Raw genomic sequence first — 17495 nt, 5'->3', positions numbered from 1 at the left:
TTATATGAATTTAAATTTCAGCGTCTCTAAATAGAGTTTTATGGAGATACAGCCACACTCACTTGGTTAGTTGTTATTTGTGTCTGCTTCATGCTACAACGGTAGAGTGGGATAGATGCAGGGAAACCGTGTGGCTTGCAAAGCCTAAAATGTTTGCTCTCCTGCCCTTTGCAGAGATGCTTTTCTGGCCCCTAGTCTAGCTCCTCACAAAGAAAAACCAAACTAAAATGAAAAAGACAAAAAAACCCAAAAACTCCTTTGTGGCCAAGCTTTGCACTGTTGACGAGTTTTCTTCTGGAGGAATCCTCCATTCTGCTGCCAGACTCTCCCGATTCTTGAAATATGTTTTTCAAAAAAGGACTTGGAATTGGGAGTTATCTGCCTTCCTTCTGGAAATGATGCCTTCCCTTGATTAGCTTGCAAGATAACATTTTAAAAATACTATACAAGATGACAAAAGAGCACTCCTAGCGCTGTGGTGAATGTCATGAAAATGTCACTGGTGGCGTGCTTGGTGCGGGCAAGATTGGTACCAGAGAGTGAGCACGGAGGAATAATTCTTTCCCCTCTCCATCCAGAAGGGGTAAACTCCAGAGCAGGCTAAGCTCCATGGTCCTCCCCAGCCCTCAGCCTCTTTTTTCTCTCCCACTTCTCTAAAATCGGAGTGGCAGATGAGGACAAGGGAGAGACCCACTCATGTCGATAGAATGGACCTTCTCAATTCGGACAGCTTCTGTCCACGATCCCTGCCGGAGCTTTCCAAATCCTAGTCTGATCTGAAATGTGCAGCTTGACTTCTCAGTGGCCCGTCTGTCCATAGGATGGATGAAAGTGCATACCTATTCATTTTGTCTTGCTCTGGGGGATGTGTGCTTGTTTGTTTTAATATTCTCGCTCTCCAACCTTGCCCAGTGTGGCCCTTTCATACAGATCCTCTAGGCATACACGTGGTCCTGTGATACACAGAGATGTTCCAGAAGAAAGCCCAACTTTGCAGTGCAGGCATTCTCCCAGGAAAGCTAAGGGATCGAGGTCGTGCACACTGATGGTGCACAGGTACTTTAACCTCTAGTTCTAAGTTCTGATTCTCTCCCTTTGGCCATGGCTCCTAAAACTTCCATCCGTTCGGTCTGCATTAGGTTGTTAGAGGTCCTTAAACGGTTAGCTTATCACATTAATGCACAAAGACATGTCATCATTATACATTATTATATTTAAGTGTTCAAGTATTATTGAAATAAAAATGTTAACGTAGTTAATAAATATGAATCTTATTTGTAAAACAATGGAGTGACTTCTGTAAGAATACACTTCTTTAGTATTTGATGCCTTATTCGTATTTAAAAGGCATCTGAGGTCACCTGTTACAGAGCAAGGCTCAATCCACTTGTTTATAAACTGAGTGCAGGAATTTGGGTGGCATACACACAGGAGAGCAGAAGGTAGGCTGCGCGCTCTCTGGGTCATGCCTCATCAGATCCTAAGTTTGGAATGTCCAGTTCAACCTTCAAGGAATTTGGAAATCATGACCTCAGGGAGAGCCACCTTTCAGACCTGCAGGTGGGGTACTTTCTAGCCCTATTACCATTTCCTTTTGCAACTTGAATTGCGCATCCTAAAGAGAGGGCCCCTTGCTTTTCCCACTTTGTGGTCAAGACGCCTTTTCTCAGATGGGGAGACTGAGGTCAGAGAACAAGGTTCCATCCAAGGTCTCAGAGCTAAAGTCTAATATCTAAATCTTCTGATGCCATAAATCCAACCTCTTCCACCTCGCCATGGTGCATTTGTGTTTTGTATATGCGTGTGTTACACACGCATATCCAGATCCGAACACACAAATCTAATACAGTCTACGCACGGAAGTTACAAGTTGTAGAACAGCTGTCCTGCTTTTGTGCTCTTGTATTCTTTGGTTTATATTTCTCCACGTTGGCTCCACTCTTCCTTTTAAAAGAATCAACCGGGGCACCTGGGTGGCTCTTAGGCGTCTGACTCTTGATTTCAGATCAGATCGTGATCGCACAGTTTGTGAGTTCACGCCCCGCATCGGGAGCTGCGCTGCAGAGCCTGCTTGGGATTCTCTCTCCTCTCTCTCTCTCTGCCCCTCTCCCCGCTCATGCACTCTCTCGCTCTCTCAAAGTAAACAAATAAACATTTACAAAACAAAATAAAAGGATCAACCAAGATGAGAACATCTATGACATCAGTGTCATCTTCCAAACAAAAAATCAGTCCCTGAATAAGTATGTATCAAAGCTAGAGACGTCAGTGTGCACTTACATTGGCTAATGCGTTTGCAGCCTTGACTCCTAATGCATTAAGGATCTCGTAAGTAATCGCCAACTTAGCGGGCTTGACAATTAGCGTCTACAGTGGGAAGGACTCTGTTTCCTTCTGCGTGTATCCAAGAGCATGCGCTGAGCTGCCGAGCCGTAGAACCTGTAACTCCTTGCACGTATCTCTTACATGGACCCGAAACCTTGCAGTGGCTGGCTCATCCAGAAAACTCCTGTGCGCCCCCGTCAGCTGTGAGAGCCTGTTTGTAACCCACCACATGTGATCAGAATGCCTCTTCCAAAGAGGATGCTGGGACAAGAACCATTTGCAGACCCAGAATCTCCTCGGGGAAACTCCTTGTTCCTTCTTGTCCAGTCTTCCAACTCTACCCTCATGGACGGCGGTGACACATTTGTATTTTCATTCTCTCATTCTCGTAGGTAGTCAGAGCTGGGAGGACCGTGAATGGCTCTGTAATGTTTCCCATTCAAGTTTGGTAAAAGAAGAAATCCAGACCAGATCAAGGTAGAGATGACAAAGTGCAGATGGCTGGCAGGGGGCAGCAGGGGCGAGGGAAGAGAGCCGGGCTTCCAAGTTGCGTAGACCTGGACCCTCATCCCATCTCTGTCCTCACTAGTCCTGTATCCCTGGGCTTTAGGTCACTCTCCGTAGAAATGAGAGAACAAAAATCCCTACCTCATAAGACTGTGGGGCTAAAAAAAGGGGGGGGGGGAAGTTGCAATATTGAGTTCCACAGCTAGTGAGTTACATATTCATCCCAGCTCAACATGTCCTCTTTCTTTGCCGTTGAAGTTCTCCGTTACCCCGGCCTTCTTCAGTTAAAATGATGCTTTGCATAGAACAGGTAATAATTAGTAATTACATCAAGAGACCTCCAGGAAAACTGCCTAACACTACACAAGAGCTCGATAATTTTTAATTCCTCCTGCTATCCTTTCTTCCTGCAGGATCAGGATGAGAATCCATTTCTGACTTCTAATACAGTGGTCTTTCATCTCAAATGTGTGTGTGTGCGCCCACGAGCGAGCGTGCAGGCATGTGTGCGTGTGCAAGTGTGTGTGTGCATTGGCTGCCAGGCTCTTTCCATCTTAATTGTGCTTGGTTTTTCCTCCACTCATTTGGCTTCCTCTCAAGTCACCCATTGTCCACGCGGGAAGAGACAGTCGCGCCCAGTGACTCCATTTGGCTTAGCTGACGTCGAGGAGCAGCGTGTGAAAGTCATGGAAACACCTCCTGCGTTCTGCATGGATTATTTTTAATTCTACATGGAGCTTCGACTCCTCCGAATCGTCCTATGTTATTTGGATTTGGAAGCACGGTTGCTAATAAGGGCACCAAAGTTCTAGATTTTAAGCATGCCTATCCTGGAAATCAACACGCCGCGGGTGATCCTTCAGGCCATCATTTACATGGCGCTGCCGGTTGTGATTTCATTGCATCGGGACGGGAAACCTTGACTGAAGTTTTGTTTACCCCCGGCTATAATCAGGCATGTTTAGGTAGGGAGGGGCAAGATGTCGGGGTCATATGTGTGCGGTAAAGGCAATGATGGAAATCTGACGCATCTCTCCGTCAGGATAACAAAGCACTCACAGACAAAATGATACGAGTCAAGGGGCAGGGCCAGTTGATTCCAGTCCAGATAGTTTTCAGCAGGTGCTCCAAAGAGGGTACGGAGAGTCGGTAGCAGAAACAGAGGGAGCGATTTCCCGAATCGGCTTTCAGCTCACTTCCTAGGTCAGGCAGGCATCACATGGAACAGTGTCTGGCCTGGATCGTGGGGTCACCCAGACCCTGGGGCGTTCTGAGTCCCGGCGGGCCGGGGTGCAGTCACGTTGGAACGTGGGTATGGAAAGGAGGACCAGCTAGGCGGAGGCCGGTAGAGTCCAGATCTGCGGGCAGAGTAGAACCCCGGAGTGACACAAGCCTCCGGGATTCGAGACCACAAGGAGAAATCTGGCTCTTTCCATAGAATGAGTGGGGTGGACCCCCAGCATTCTCTTCGCCTGGGCACTTCTCTGGCCCAGGCCCGGGTGGGCTTTCGTTCCTGATGGACTGTAGCGCCCTGAGCCAAGCACTTTCCTGGCCACGAGGCTTCCAGCGATGAATGAACTGCCCGCCCTTCCGTGTCAAGGGCCTGTCGTGAAAGGTACTCTGGGAACAGTAAGGAGCTGCAGAGAGTGACAGGTCCCGTATAAAGGAAGGGGGGAGGGTGTGTGTGTGGGCGGCTCTGGAAAATACTTCAGAGGGGTTCCGGATGGGAAGCTGTTTAGCAGTTGAACGAAGAAACGCAGAAGAGGCCATGCGAGCACGCTTCAGAAGGCTAATCCAGCCACCTTTGCCAAGAACCACAAACGATCTGGGAAAACGCAGGAGGTCAAGGTGGAGTACCCTGAAAATGAAGCAAGGCAAGCAGGTGGGGGTCCTGTCACCGAGGGCTTCTTAACAGATTCCCACCTAATTCTTTCCCATCCCTTGTGGTAGTGTTTATCCAAGGATAAAGGGCCGTGGATGATGCCAGCTCTGTTATACTGCCTGTCTTTATTATTCAGCAGAGCTTTTGTTACAGCCTTTAGTTTAAAAACACTGTCCTGGGGCGCCTGGGTGGCACAGTCGGTTAAGCGTCCGACTTCAGCCAGGTCATGATCTCACGGTCCTTGAGTTCGAGCCCTGCGTCAGGCTCTGGGCTGATGGCTCAGAGCCTGGAGCCTGTTTCCGATTCTGTGTCTCCCTCTCTCTCTGCCCCTCCCCCATTCATGCTCTGTCTCTCTCTGTCCCAAAAATAAATAAATGTTGAAAAAAAAAATTAAAAAAAAAAAAAAACACTGTCCTCTTTCTACGGTTCACGGTTCACGTAGTTTCTAGCTCTTAAGTGCCTCTGGTCTTCCCAGGCACCAAAAAAATGCACCAGTTGCTTTTTCTTTCATCTCGCTGGCCTTGAGACCCTTCTGTGACACGAATCCCTGGTATCCGCACGCTCCTGATGCTGGGATGTCTTGCCATTTCTTCTCCCAGCCGTGGCGTGCCTGTACTGGTGGAGATCAGAGGTAGTTAGTACCTAAACCCTTAGGGACAGGGGCTGGTATGTCTTTGAACTTTTCTTATCTTTATTCATCCGTGAATTCTTTATAGATACTTCATGGAATCCAAGAACTATTTATGGATCTCTTTATAGTCATATTTTTATGTACTTAGTTCTAAATTTTTTTAAGTTTCTTCCCCAAATCACAGTGAAGAGTCTTTTTTATTGTCTAATTTACATTCATTGTAACCAAGTAAATTGTAGGAGTAATTCCGTGGCTGTAGAATCTGGAAGCAAACGAATTATTGCCCACAATTACAACTATTGTTCCCTGCAGAATTAAGTACTGTATTATGATTCCATTTCTTTTTCTATACAGGCTTATTTTTACTCATTCCTCATACCATTTCTCTGGTTAAGTGGTCCCGATGGTAAACCCTTGGTTTCTCCTGTTTTATCTTTAACCGATAAAATACGATATTTGGCCAAAAGTTAACCAACGGCTTAGCGGCAGAATCTTATCAGAACGACTCTGGCCAATTGTTTTATAGATGCACGTGACCAATTTTATTTTTCAAATAAAAGGAGCCTGTCATCCAATGTAGCTGATGCATTGGCGTTGAGAAAACCCCTTTCATATTTCTCCCAACATCGATGTAGAGAGCTTTATTCATGAGAGTGTCAACTCTTCGTTCTTCTGTGGACAGCTCACTTATCCTTAGTGGTAAATGATACCGTGCTCATAACACAGCCCAGTGCCTGACAGTTCATCAGTGTTGCATCGGCTTACATGGATCCATTCCAAGCCCCATGTGAGTATAGGAACTACCATTCTTAACAATTTTCAGCTGGAACGCATAGAACTATCTTAGATTTATCTCAGCAGCTCAGACCCCACGGAAGAAACCGATGGTTATGGGATCCGTTGGCTGCTCTCACCCCTCCAGTATCCCCTGCTTTCCCCCTCTTCCTTGCTCTCATCTTCCCAAGTAGTTTTGTCACAATTTTGTGTTAGCTTGATAGTTTTATACACTGTCGTGACTGTTTCTGACTTCTGATTCAAATATGATACCGTGATTACATTTTTTCCTACACAGCTTCTGTATTCCCTCAATTAGAGATTGCCGTTTTGGGACACCTGGGTGGCTCATTCAGTTGAGCACCCAACTCCTGGTTTCAGCTCAGGTCATGATCTCGTGGTTTGTTGCATCGAACCGCACATCAGGCTCTGCCTGATGACAGCACAGAGCCTGCTTGGGATTCGTCCTCCCCCTCTCTCTCTCTTTGCCCCTCTCCCGCTCATGCTCACTCTCTCAAAATAAATAAATAAACATTTTTTTTAAAAAGAAATTATCTTTTTAACTCTCTTGACTTTTTATGCACCTATAACTGTTTTTTCCCCCAGATGCTTCCATGTACCTGTCAAATGCCATATCTGTTGCACTGTCCAAACCTGAAGGGCATTAATAAACTTGGAAGTTCCATTTGTTTCCCAAGAGCATGGCCTCCATCTTGTAGCGCCCATCTAGGGCCACTGCAGACCTATCACAGGAGCATGTCATCTCCCTCTCCTGTCAGTCCTTCTGTCGTACATTGGATCCAACAATTTCCTCTTGCTTCCGGTATTCCCTCATCTTTCTATGGCACTTTCTTCAGTAGTTTTCTGAGAAAGAAAAGATTTCGAATCCCTGAGTGTGGTCCCCGAGTATGGGTGTATTCTGCCTACATAATTGTTGGTAATTTGCGTGGGTATAAAATTCTAGGTTGGAAACTATTATCTCTCAGAATTTTGAAATTCTGCAGTGTTTGAAGGTCCCTGACTTTCCCGTTTCCAAGTTGCTATTAGGAAATCCAGTCCTTCTCTTTTCTGCTAAATTCCTTGCCATTCTTCCAGTTGATCCTCTAAATACATGTTGAATTCTCTTCTGCTCTGGCCACTTCTCCCAGTAACCTTGTGATTTGGGGGCTTCTATCACTTTTTGTTCCTGGTATGAATAAATGGGAATCTCGTGTGGCCAGTCCACCATGTTTATTTAACGTCCAATGACATCTTTATGCTTCCAAGTATTTAAACCCATGCAATCCCCTTTGCATATCTTTTGACACTATTACCATTAGCAACCCTAGGAGTACTTAGTAGTATTCCCATATGATAAGGACACAGCTGAGGCTCCAGGAATGTTAGTAGCTTTCTCAACTTTAAGGAGCCAGCATGTGACGGATTCTAATTTAAAATCGTATTTCTCCCACTCTTACTGAGGCATCAGGGTGCCATTAAGTGATGCCTTTGTGATGAAGGTCACTAATAATGAGTCAGACCAGAGCTTCCCCGTATCTTGCTACGGTAAACGGACACCACTGAGTGATGTGAATTATTCCTTTGAACTATTCTCTGAGCCACAAAATACAGGCTTTCCTCTTCAGTCAGTCCTGTTACTGCACAGGAGACATAGGAACACCTCAAATCAAATAATTGCTGGTGATCTGACTCATTCAGATAGCGGAGTGTATTAGAACAGACAAGGAAAACTGAAATTATGGGATGCAGGTCTGAAGGAAAATAAACTTTACTATATAATGGTGCTACTTCAGAGTTCAGCACACAATGAAATAACTCCTCTTCGAAGCTTTTACTTACATTCTCTCCCAGGGCACAAATAGCGTTCTCTAATTTGAAAACAAAATATAAGGAGTTGCTTTCAAAAGTCCAATATGCTGAAGACGTTGTAGTCTTTTGGCTAAGTGGTTACTCTCAAAAAAGGAAGAGTGGCTTTCCAGCTAGTATTTATGACTAAGCACACATCCCCAGTAATTTCTGGTTTGTTTACATGTCACTCTGACGTTCTGTGGTTGTAAGAGCAGACGCGCTTTGTGTTCAAGGATATGTGCTCAAAGGGAGTTTTCCGGTAATACCTCCTGAAGGGCTTGTAGGGTCTTTGTCAGACAAGAGTTTGCCCATTGCTTTTCCCAGCTGAATATCGTGTTCTTGTACTTCCTTTTTTCTTTATCATCTAATTAGCCCCATTCATATCTTCCTGTACCTTAACCCCGCTAAAGCGAGGAAGCTTGGGGTCAAGTAGTGGAAAAGTGAAACTAGGCAATACATCCTCTGACCTGGACCCTCAGGCTTCTCATCTGCGAAACGAAATCGTACATACAGATGATCTTCAAGTCCTCTCCCGGCCCTTGAATGCCGTTTCTACACCATCAATGAATCAACTCCACTTCATTATCTAAAGCAATCACCCCTGTTTCGGTACGTGTGCGACCATGAGCGAATTCGTTCGTTAATGTATTTAACACATATTTATTGGATGTCGTAGTCAGAGCTGGGTACACAGTAGCAAATGAGCAAACACAGCCCTGAGCCTCATTGGGTTCACAGCCCAGGAGGAAAGGCATACATAAACAAACTCTCGAATAAATAATTGTGATAAAGCCTGGGGAAAAAATAACAACAGAGTGCTGTAAGAAAGAATTAAAAAAAAAATAAAAAAGATCATTTAGACAGAAAAGGGGGAATGTTGCCAAGAAAGCTCCATTGAAGAAATGGCAAGAGACCCAAAGGTCTCTTCACCGGCTAGCCAAGTGGAGAGTAATAGAGACAGTGTTCTAGGTATGTAGGGCAGCGTGTGTGAAAGACCCTGAAGAATTAAAGAGCTTGTGCATCCAGGGGATTTGCAGAAGGCCATGTGGCTAGAGCATAGCGAACAAGGGCATGGGCCTGAGATCAAGGCAGATACGGGCTCCCACCACATCATCCAAAGCCTGCCCACCTTGCTGAGCATTTTGTATAATATCAGAAAGACGGGAAGAACCTACTGAAAGATGTTTACACAAGAGAGGGAGGTGATTCAAGTGCGTTTGTAAATGATTGTTCTGGTCCCTGTGTGTGCACGGGAGGAAGACGAAAACAGATAAACTAGTTCAGTTAGGAATTTGTCCGGACAAGAGCCCAGGAGGCAACGGCAGAGAAGAGGGTTGTGTTTCCCACGTGACCTTGGGGTGGTCTCCTCATTTCGCTTCGGGAGTCAGCTGCGGGTGCCGTGGGATACTTGAGGCCTCGTGTCTCAGGGTATATGTACGTATTAATAATGCCTGTGAGATGTAGGGAGTCCCATGGCCTCCCCAGTGGTCTTCTTGAACAACATTCTTCGTGTGAACATTCCTCGTTCACAGCCGCAGCTGTGGGTCCCACAGGCTCCAGGAGACAGAAGCCAAGCTTTTAAAATCATCTCCTTAATGCCACTCCAAGTAAGACTCAGTAGAGAAGAAGGCCCTGTCCTTCTCATTTTGTGGAAGGGGCACAATAAAAGTAACAGTGCCTCAGTGGCTCCACAAGGGCACCCTCTCCAGCCCCCCACCTTTCTCCCTTTTCTTTCTTAAAAACTTTTTTAATGTTTATTTTATTTTTGAGAGAGAGAGAGAGCATGAGCGGGGGGTGAGGAGGGGGAGTGAAGGGCGGAGAGAGAGAGAGAAGGAGACACAGAATCCGAAGCAGGCTCCAGGCTCCGAGCTGTCAGCACAGAGCCCGACGCAGGGCTCAAACCCACAGACCGTGAGATCATGACCGGAGCTGAAGTCAGACGCTTAACCGACTGAGCCACCCAGGCGCCTCCCTCAACCTTTTCTAATGTGCTTCATGTGCTCAATTATCCAAGAGCTCTACACTCCATTTTGGCAGCCCATTTTTGAGGCCTGTTAGGAGCCGACCAGCTCGCTCTGTTTCGCACCTCTTGTCTTGGACCAAGTGGAGACAGACAAACGTCCCGCACTGATATCTTCACCTAGTCTCCCTGCAACTGCTCTGTAACACACAGACTGCAGGTGGCCGACACCCCTCCCAGCTCCCTGAGGCCCCCGCACCAGCCATCTTGTCTACCCCCCAGCCCTGCTGCCTTGAGCCTCACTGCCACAGCGCGGTCCCCAGGGTGCCTCTCTCCTCCTCTCCTCCTTTCTTCCCACCCCATCATGACGCCCTGTCCCCTGATGCCTCCTGTCCCAGGAGGCTGTGTGACTCCTGTAGCAGTGCTCTCACGGCTGCCCACCTCCTCTTCCTCTTTTGCCAGACAATGGCTGGTGTCGGATCCAGTCCCCTGTCCCCACGCTAAGTACCGTCAGCCCCCCTCGCACACAGACCATGCTCTTCCCCCTTTGTTGGCCATTTTGCTGAGAATCTGTCTGACAGCTCAGACTCTGTGAGAGGAACGCGGGTAAAAATGGGCAACGTTTCCAGCACTTCCACTACTTGGCAAGACGTAGAGAAGAACAGAGACAGGCGGCCTGTAGGAAGGGTAGAGAGACCAGCACTTACCAGCCTGAGCTGAGTGAACAATGGAGGAGGCTGAGATTTTCTGGAGCGATGGGGAGGAAGGGAGCAGGAAGAAAGCAGAACTGGTACCTTAGTAGAAGAGGTGGGAGAAGGGAAAAGAATGGGCCACAGTATCTTGTCCATTCCAAGACATCATGCGACAGTGACGGACGAGAAGAAGTACCTGGGTTTGGGGAGCAACCACTCTTTCAGGGACTTGATGCGAGTCGGCCAGGTAAAGGGGGGTCGCATCCTAACCGAAGCTCGCGCGTGTCTGACAGGAGCAAACGCTAAGCATGGGCTGCGCTGCAAGGCCTGTAAGATGAGCCTCCACCACAAGTGCATGGATGGCCTAGCACCCCAGCGGTGCATGGGCAAGCTGGTAAGGGCTGGTGCCAGGAGTGAGCCCAGAACCCCCCGCACGTCCCGAGGTCCCTCCCCGCGGCACCCTGGTAGCCGGACACTAGGAAGGCGGCCCCAGAACCGCAGGGCTGCCAACCGGGCTTCCTTATTGGCATAATGATCAACCAGAAGAGGAGCTTTATCAACCTAAGAGACAGACGCCCCCCATGTGAAAGGGCTCAGGGTCTTTAACAGAGTGGCCAACTTGTCCCGGGTTGGAACTTTTTCAACGTCAGCACCAGAAGTCCCACGTCCTGGGACCGTCCGTGTTTTAAAGATGAAAGTTGGGCATCCCGGGAACCCCGTCAGCCCAGAAAACCTAGGGTGGCTAGTCACCTCAGTGCTCCATTGCCTGACAGCACCGGGGATGTCAAGAAGGGGAGAGAGATTAACCACCGCGTTCAAAAATGGGGAGAGTAATAAAAATTGACACACCACTTTGGCAGATCTTGGCGGCCAAAGCCAGGAAGGTCAGATGGCCCTGGCCCATTCTGGGCGGGTCTACCATCTTGGGAGTGTGGGCTCGGTACTGCCACCCCATGTTGATTAAAAGGAACCTCTTTTGGGGGTATTGAAACTAGGATGGCCAAAGAGCTGTCGAAGGGACGAGAATGTCTACCCTAGAGGTAGATACTTAGGCTATGACAGCGATCTTGAAAAAAATTTAAGACCTGAGGAATTCTATCCTGCTCTGTGGCTCCAGGGAAAAGACTGAGGATCAGTAGATGCCAAGTCTTACCAACCAGAGACAGTGTCACCAAAGGCCTGCCTTCAGGGTTACTGAGCACTCCTCCCACCAACCCCGCCCCCCTCCCCATCACGGGCAGTATTCAAAAAAAGGAAGATACCCCCTTCCAGGAATATCGGAGAGGATTCTAGACTTGTAGTAGGGTCTGGGCCACAAAATTCCCTTCCAACACTGGGATATAATTAGTCAGGTTCTTAGCGAGTTCATCTCCTTACTCTGGTTGGCAGTATCCTCTTTTCTAAAACCCCTGCCTCACCTGATCCCATCCTCCTCGGCCAATGGAGATGCCTGCAAGCCAAAGCAAAGACCATGAATGAGGGGTCAGAAAAACATAACAGAGTCTAAAACACAAGGCAGATGGCTCTGGGTGGAGCTTGTCATATACACAAGGGCCTTACGGCCTCCCTGTCGGGTCGGCTTCCACTCTTCCAGGCCTTTTATGATTTTAATAAACCTCAATAGTAAGCCACGTTGAAATAATGCATGCCAGTCCATTTGGATCCTGGGAGATGAGATGATGGGAGAGGAGTCTGGGCACAAGGGAGGCTGCTATGGTCTGAGAAGGAGGAGAGGCAAGAAAGGGAAGGACAGGGCTGGGGCTTGCTTTCTAGGTACAATTGTAGCTTGCTTACTGCCACCTGTACTTCCCGCCCCCCCGGGGATAACTTGTAGGACAAGCCAGCATCTTAAAGGGCGACAGAGGGGTGCCCCTGGCGAAACCAGCTGGTATTATCTTCAGAGCTCTTGTGTGGTTCTCTCCATCTCATCAGTGACATTAAGCCCTTCTCTTTCTCATTCTCTCTCCAGCCAAAAGGGTTTCGGCGTTACTACAGCTCCCCTTTGCTCATTCACGAACAGTTTGGATGCATTAAAGAAGTTATGCCCATCGGTGAGTTGGGACGCTGATGGGCCGAGCTGGGTTTTGAGCAGCATGGTCCGCATTCACGGCTGCTGTTCTCCCAGGACCGCAGGCCCAGTGGGGTGTGTTCGTGCGTCTGTCTGCTGGCTGATTGGGTTACGACTGTTGGCTTTGCTGGAGGGGATACATTAGGTGGAGCAAATTCTCCTTTCCCTGGTGAAGCTTGAAAAACACCCAAGTCCCAAAGGCTGCTGAGATGCTATTCCTTTGGGAATAGCCATTCCTTTGGGAATGCTGTTCCTTTGGGAATGCCATTCCTTTGGGATGGAATAGCATGGAGTGTAGCATCTCACAGAGCCGACTCGAAGCCCAGCTTCCCCGCTGACCCACTAACTGTGTGTCTGGACCCTTTACCCAACCTGTCAGACCCTGTAAAGGGAGAACAGCAAAGGCTGCTTTTCATAATTGTTGTAAAAAAAATAATTGTAAATGATAGACCAATGTTTGGAAGGAACTCTGTGAATATCACTTATTCTTTAATGAGGACCAAAAAGATGTCTTATATGTATAGATATTTCTGGCTTGAATTTATTCTTTAACAATATCTTTCGGTTTACTTCCATCTCTCTCTCTCTCTCTCTCTGAGAATCCCTACGTCTATTTTTGCCTTTGGATGGGGGGCGAGTTTTAAACTAGAAATGGATAAGTCAGAAAGCTTTTAAAGAGAAATTCACGAGGCCCGGTGATGCCCAATTCTTTCAACACTTGCCTTCTACTGCAGACTTTGTGTCTCGCTCAAGGCTTCACACCTTGGTGAGCAAAACCTCACCCTAGAGGAAATAAAGCTGGTCCCTGGGAAGAACCTTGAAGTTGGAGTCCTGGGGACAGATAACAAATGAGGAAAACCAACGAATCAGGAAGTGTCTGGGAGCAGAGAGCTCTGGTTGTAAGTGATGGGTGCAGGGGAAGGACCTGGCCAATGAGCACCTATTACAGGGGTGGGAAATCTTCCAGGAAAGCCCGACCACACAGAGCTCCATTTTCCCAGGGATTAGTGGGTCTTCCCCACAAAGGCTTCTTCTCAAAGGCTGTTGACCCAGGAGATGTGATAAAGGCTTGGCTGCATCCCTGATGGTAAGTTGAGGAAACCTGTCACTCAGACGACCTTTCTCTTCCATTGCAGCCTGTGGCAATAAGGTGGACCCTGTCTACGAGACCCTCCGCTTCGGCACCTCCCTGGCCCAGAGAACAAAGAAGGGCAGCTCGGGCAGTGGCTCTGACTCGCCTCACAGAACCTCTGTAATTGTCCCCTTCTTCCCTCGGTCCACCTGCAGAGCTCTGGGAGGGAGGGCCTCGGGCACCGCAGCAGCGATGGGTTTCCCCCTAAATGCGTCAGGAGGGCAGGTCTGTCGGGAGTCAGGCAGCCTCTGAAGGGAAGTCCCAGATGCCTTGGGCCACTTGCCTTTCTGTGGCCAGCACCCAGGGATCATTTTACTCTCATCCTCAAAGACCGTGCTCTTGGCCTCTGCTCCTTGACTGTCCATGCACTCCCCCCACCTTCCCCTTCCACCGATAATAGATAACAACGTGTCGGTCAACACACAGAGAGGTTTCACCCAACGAGTAGCGGGAGCAGGAGCGTCCCAGTTGTGTCCAGTTCTCCTTCCAGCTACATCCCAGTTCAAAACTACAGCTCTTTCTCAGTCATCTCTCCGTATGATGAGTTACTTCCCTGGGCTTCACATGAGAGCTGCCCCCTCCCCAGAGGCACTTGAGCTGTATCATTAGTGGGGGCCTGGTTCCATGGGACACTCACCCTCCCAAACACCGCTTCAACATTTTACTTGCTCTAAAATCACTGTTCCCATGCATCCCCCCTGCATGCTGTCATCATCCTATAGCTGGCTACCCCAACCAGAATTTCTATAAATGGCCCAAGATGCCATACAGCTCTGCAGATCACGCTGAAGGCCACCATCCCTCCTGCAGAGGCAAGGTCCTGCCAGTGCATGTTCCGGGTAGGATAGCTCTCACCCAGCTACCGTCGCATCCCCTATTAGACTGGGGCTTCCGGGCACAGATGAACCGCCAGGTGGTCTGCCCGGCTGGGTCCCGTGGATCGTGGGAGAAGGGCGGGGCTTACCCCTGAGAGGGGTCCTCAGGGGCTGAGTTGAAGCAGCTCCCTCAGTGGGTGCAGGTTAATCCACAGGATAACCTAGATTGTGGTCTGTGGGTAGATACGGAGGTCGGGTGGCTGAGTAGGTAGGATTGCAGGTCCTCTGGTGCCACATGGTTACCCTAGATGCCACCTTTAAACTCCCTGAAAGCCCTGTTCTTCATGCATCCCACTGATTGCTAAGAGGGAAGAACCAAAACTTGTTCGACTCTGTGTCCCGGCTGAACACAAAACTGACGTCCATCCGCTCTCCGTCTTGCTCGGCAAACGTGAACGAGGTGCCCCCAGCTCACGAGCACCGTAGAGGACACCAAGAAGTGGAGGACGTGGCTTGCTACCCTCAGAATTCACAACTTGTCACAGGAGACCAATGCAATAGAGAAGAAGGCGGGTGGCATTCTTTAGCATTTTTTAAGAAATCCACTCTTACAGGTCTTGTACCGTTTTTCTTAAGAATAAGAACGTACGTGTGAAGGGTATGATACCAACTAAGTCACATGAGCGCTGCGGGATTTCGGAGTAAAGATGGAGTATGTTTCGGCAGACGTTGCGGTCAAGCAGCGCAGGTGTAAGTTGTGACATTTTAAGGTCCTTGACCCTCATGATCTCCCTCGGGAGGCTGTACATCAAATCGGCAGTCCCTGTGGCAGCGTTAACTCATTTCCTAAAAGAAGGGTAAAAGTGCTGCTCAATGTGATGAAAACATACAGAGTACATGTGGATGGGGTTTATCTTACATATACATTGGTTACGGCTGCTACGTGGGTTGGTTAACAGTAAGAGTATACGTAAAGCTTCTAGCATAGGGCCTCGCACCCAATACGTGGCAGTTGCCGCTATGTTATTTTCATTAAGCATCTAGCCCTTGAATTTGAGTTGTTATTATGAAGTGAAACAAGGGTGTAATCCATTAGAAAGGCAGGTGTGTTGTCCGAGAAGGGCAGTTCCCAGGCCATCCCCGAATGGGGCCGATTACTGGGCTCTGTAAGAGGCTAGACACCCCCTCCCCCAGGGTTCCACCCTGCTCTCCCGCTCAGCCCGTCTCCTCTGATGTTCCTCCAATCACTCCTTAAGCCAGGGCTGTTCAGAGGGCTCTGCTTTGGCTTGGCCATTCTGTGCCCCATGCTCTTCGTGGTTATCTCGTTCACATTCCACTGGTCCAAGCACCATGTCTAAAGCTGATGACTCTAGATACTTATTGTCCTAACCTCCTGTCCAAGTACCAGACTGGTCCTACAGAGATCTCTAAATCAGCATGTCCAAGCTAAACTGATACCCTATCGGTGATTGGGTCCTGTCACTCAGAACTCAGAAATGTGTATCAAAAGTGCCTTTTGTCTCTGTCCCCAGTGCTGGAGGTTTGAATCCCACCATCTCTCACCCAGATTATTTCCAAGAAATAGCTGTGTTCCCCTCTTCCTTTCGAGTCTACTCGTATCAGTACCTCCAGATTTGTCTTCTTTTGAAGAAATTCTTTGTGCAGGGTTCCTAATTGAAACACTGTATTGATTTGCTTATGCCCAGACTCTAGCATGGCATCTGAGGCCTGTCACTGCCCTAAAGACCCACCTTCCCTTGAATGCACCAAACTCTTTGACATCTCCATCTTAGGACTTGCCGTTCCCCTAGTTGAAGTTCTTTAAGACCAACTTGTTGGTCTTTTTTTTACACAAACCATGAAGAGTTCTCAGACTCCCCGAAGCACGATGAATTGCTCCCCGCCTGGATCTTCAAAAACTTCCTTTCTTATAGGATAGAGACAATTGAAACATAATTGTCTGCTTTTGCCTCTCTTTCCAAAATTACAGACCCAGCGACTAGACATCAGGGCTCTCTGTTCCCTAGTCATCTCATTATACGGGGGGCTGGCACCTAGGGGGCACTCAGGAAATGCTTGAAGAATTAAGGGATTCTTCAAGGCTGACCTCAGAACCCTCAAAGATACACACAGCCTCTCGTTACTCATGTTCCCAACACTGAGCACACTTTGCAACTCTCTAGGTAGCCACGTTCTTCCCAGAGAACTGGTTGCTTTCTGGAGTTTTGAAAAAGTTGATTTGGATGCTTTTTGCCCGTGTTCTTGTGTTTTTCACGGGGGAGAGCATTTTTGGATGTCCTTATCCTTTATTCCCATTCACATCGCCTGAGTGTTGCTGGGCCTTGCCCACATCTTGTTTCTACCTCTGTGTAGACAACATCTCTCTTCCAGGTCTGGGTCAGGTGCCCTTTCCCTGGGTGCCCAGAGCAACCAGTTCATGTATCACAGTGATTTGCAGATTGCTTGGTATTTTGCACTTTCGTGTTTCATTTTTCTCTCTCCTTCAACTAGACTAAGCTGCCCAAACACAAGGACTCTCGATTGGCCTCTAATTTCTATTGTTTTATACCACCAATTCTCAAACTTTGGGGGCAGGGGGGGTATCTGGATCCACTGAAGAGCTTTGTAAAAATATAAAGAGCAGGGCCCTGTCCTGCTGTGACAAGCCTGGGGGTTCTGTGTGCTTCATTAGCCCTCCGGGTGATTCTGATGCCCACCCAAGTTTGAGAACCACTGATCCAGGTACAGATCATGTCCTTAACCCCACACACCATGTGGCATCTTCTTTGTTAGGAGAGTGAGAAGGGCCATCACTGCCACTAAGGTGCTTCCCCCAAGGCCACATTCACCCCTTCCGAGTC

The 17495-nt window shown here is 48.2% G+C and overlaps 1 protein-coding gene across 5 annotated transcripts in view; it reads left to right on the top strand.

The window, feature by feature from the left end:
- Nucleotides 1–17495, top strand: part of STAC (SH3 and cysteine rich domain) — a 138438-nt gene that overhangs the window by 80247 nt on the left and 40696 nt on the right. For all 5 annotated transcript variants that reach the window (XM_011286318.3, XM_019810967.3, XM_011286319.3 and 2 more), the window contains exons 3-5: nucleotides 10913–11013; nucleotides 12589–12670; nucleotides 13824–13939. In XM_011286318.3, the coding sequence (XP_011284620.1) occupies nucleotides 10913–11013; nucleotides 12589–12670; nucleotides 13824–13939 (299 nt within the window). The remainder of the gene's footprint in view (nucleotides 1–10912; nucleotides 11014–12588; nucleotides 12671–13823; nucleotides 13940–17495) is intronic.

Source organism: Felis catus, chromosome C2 (genome assembly GCF_018350175.1).
Source record: "Felis catus isolate Fca126 chromosome C2, F.catus_Fca126_mat1.0, whole genome shotgun sequence".
Classification (NCBI taxonomy): domain Eukaryota; kingdom Metazoa; phylum Chordata; class Mammalia; order Carnivora; family Felidae; genus Felis; species Felis catus.
The sequence above is the reverse complement of the archived record's forward strand: the minus strand, read 5'-3'. Positions and strand labels throughout refer to the sequence as shown.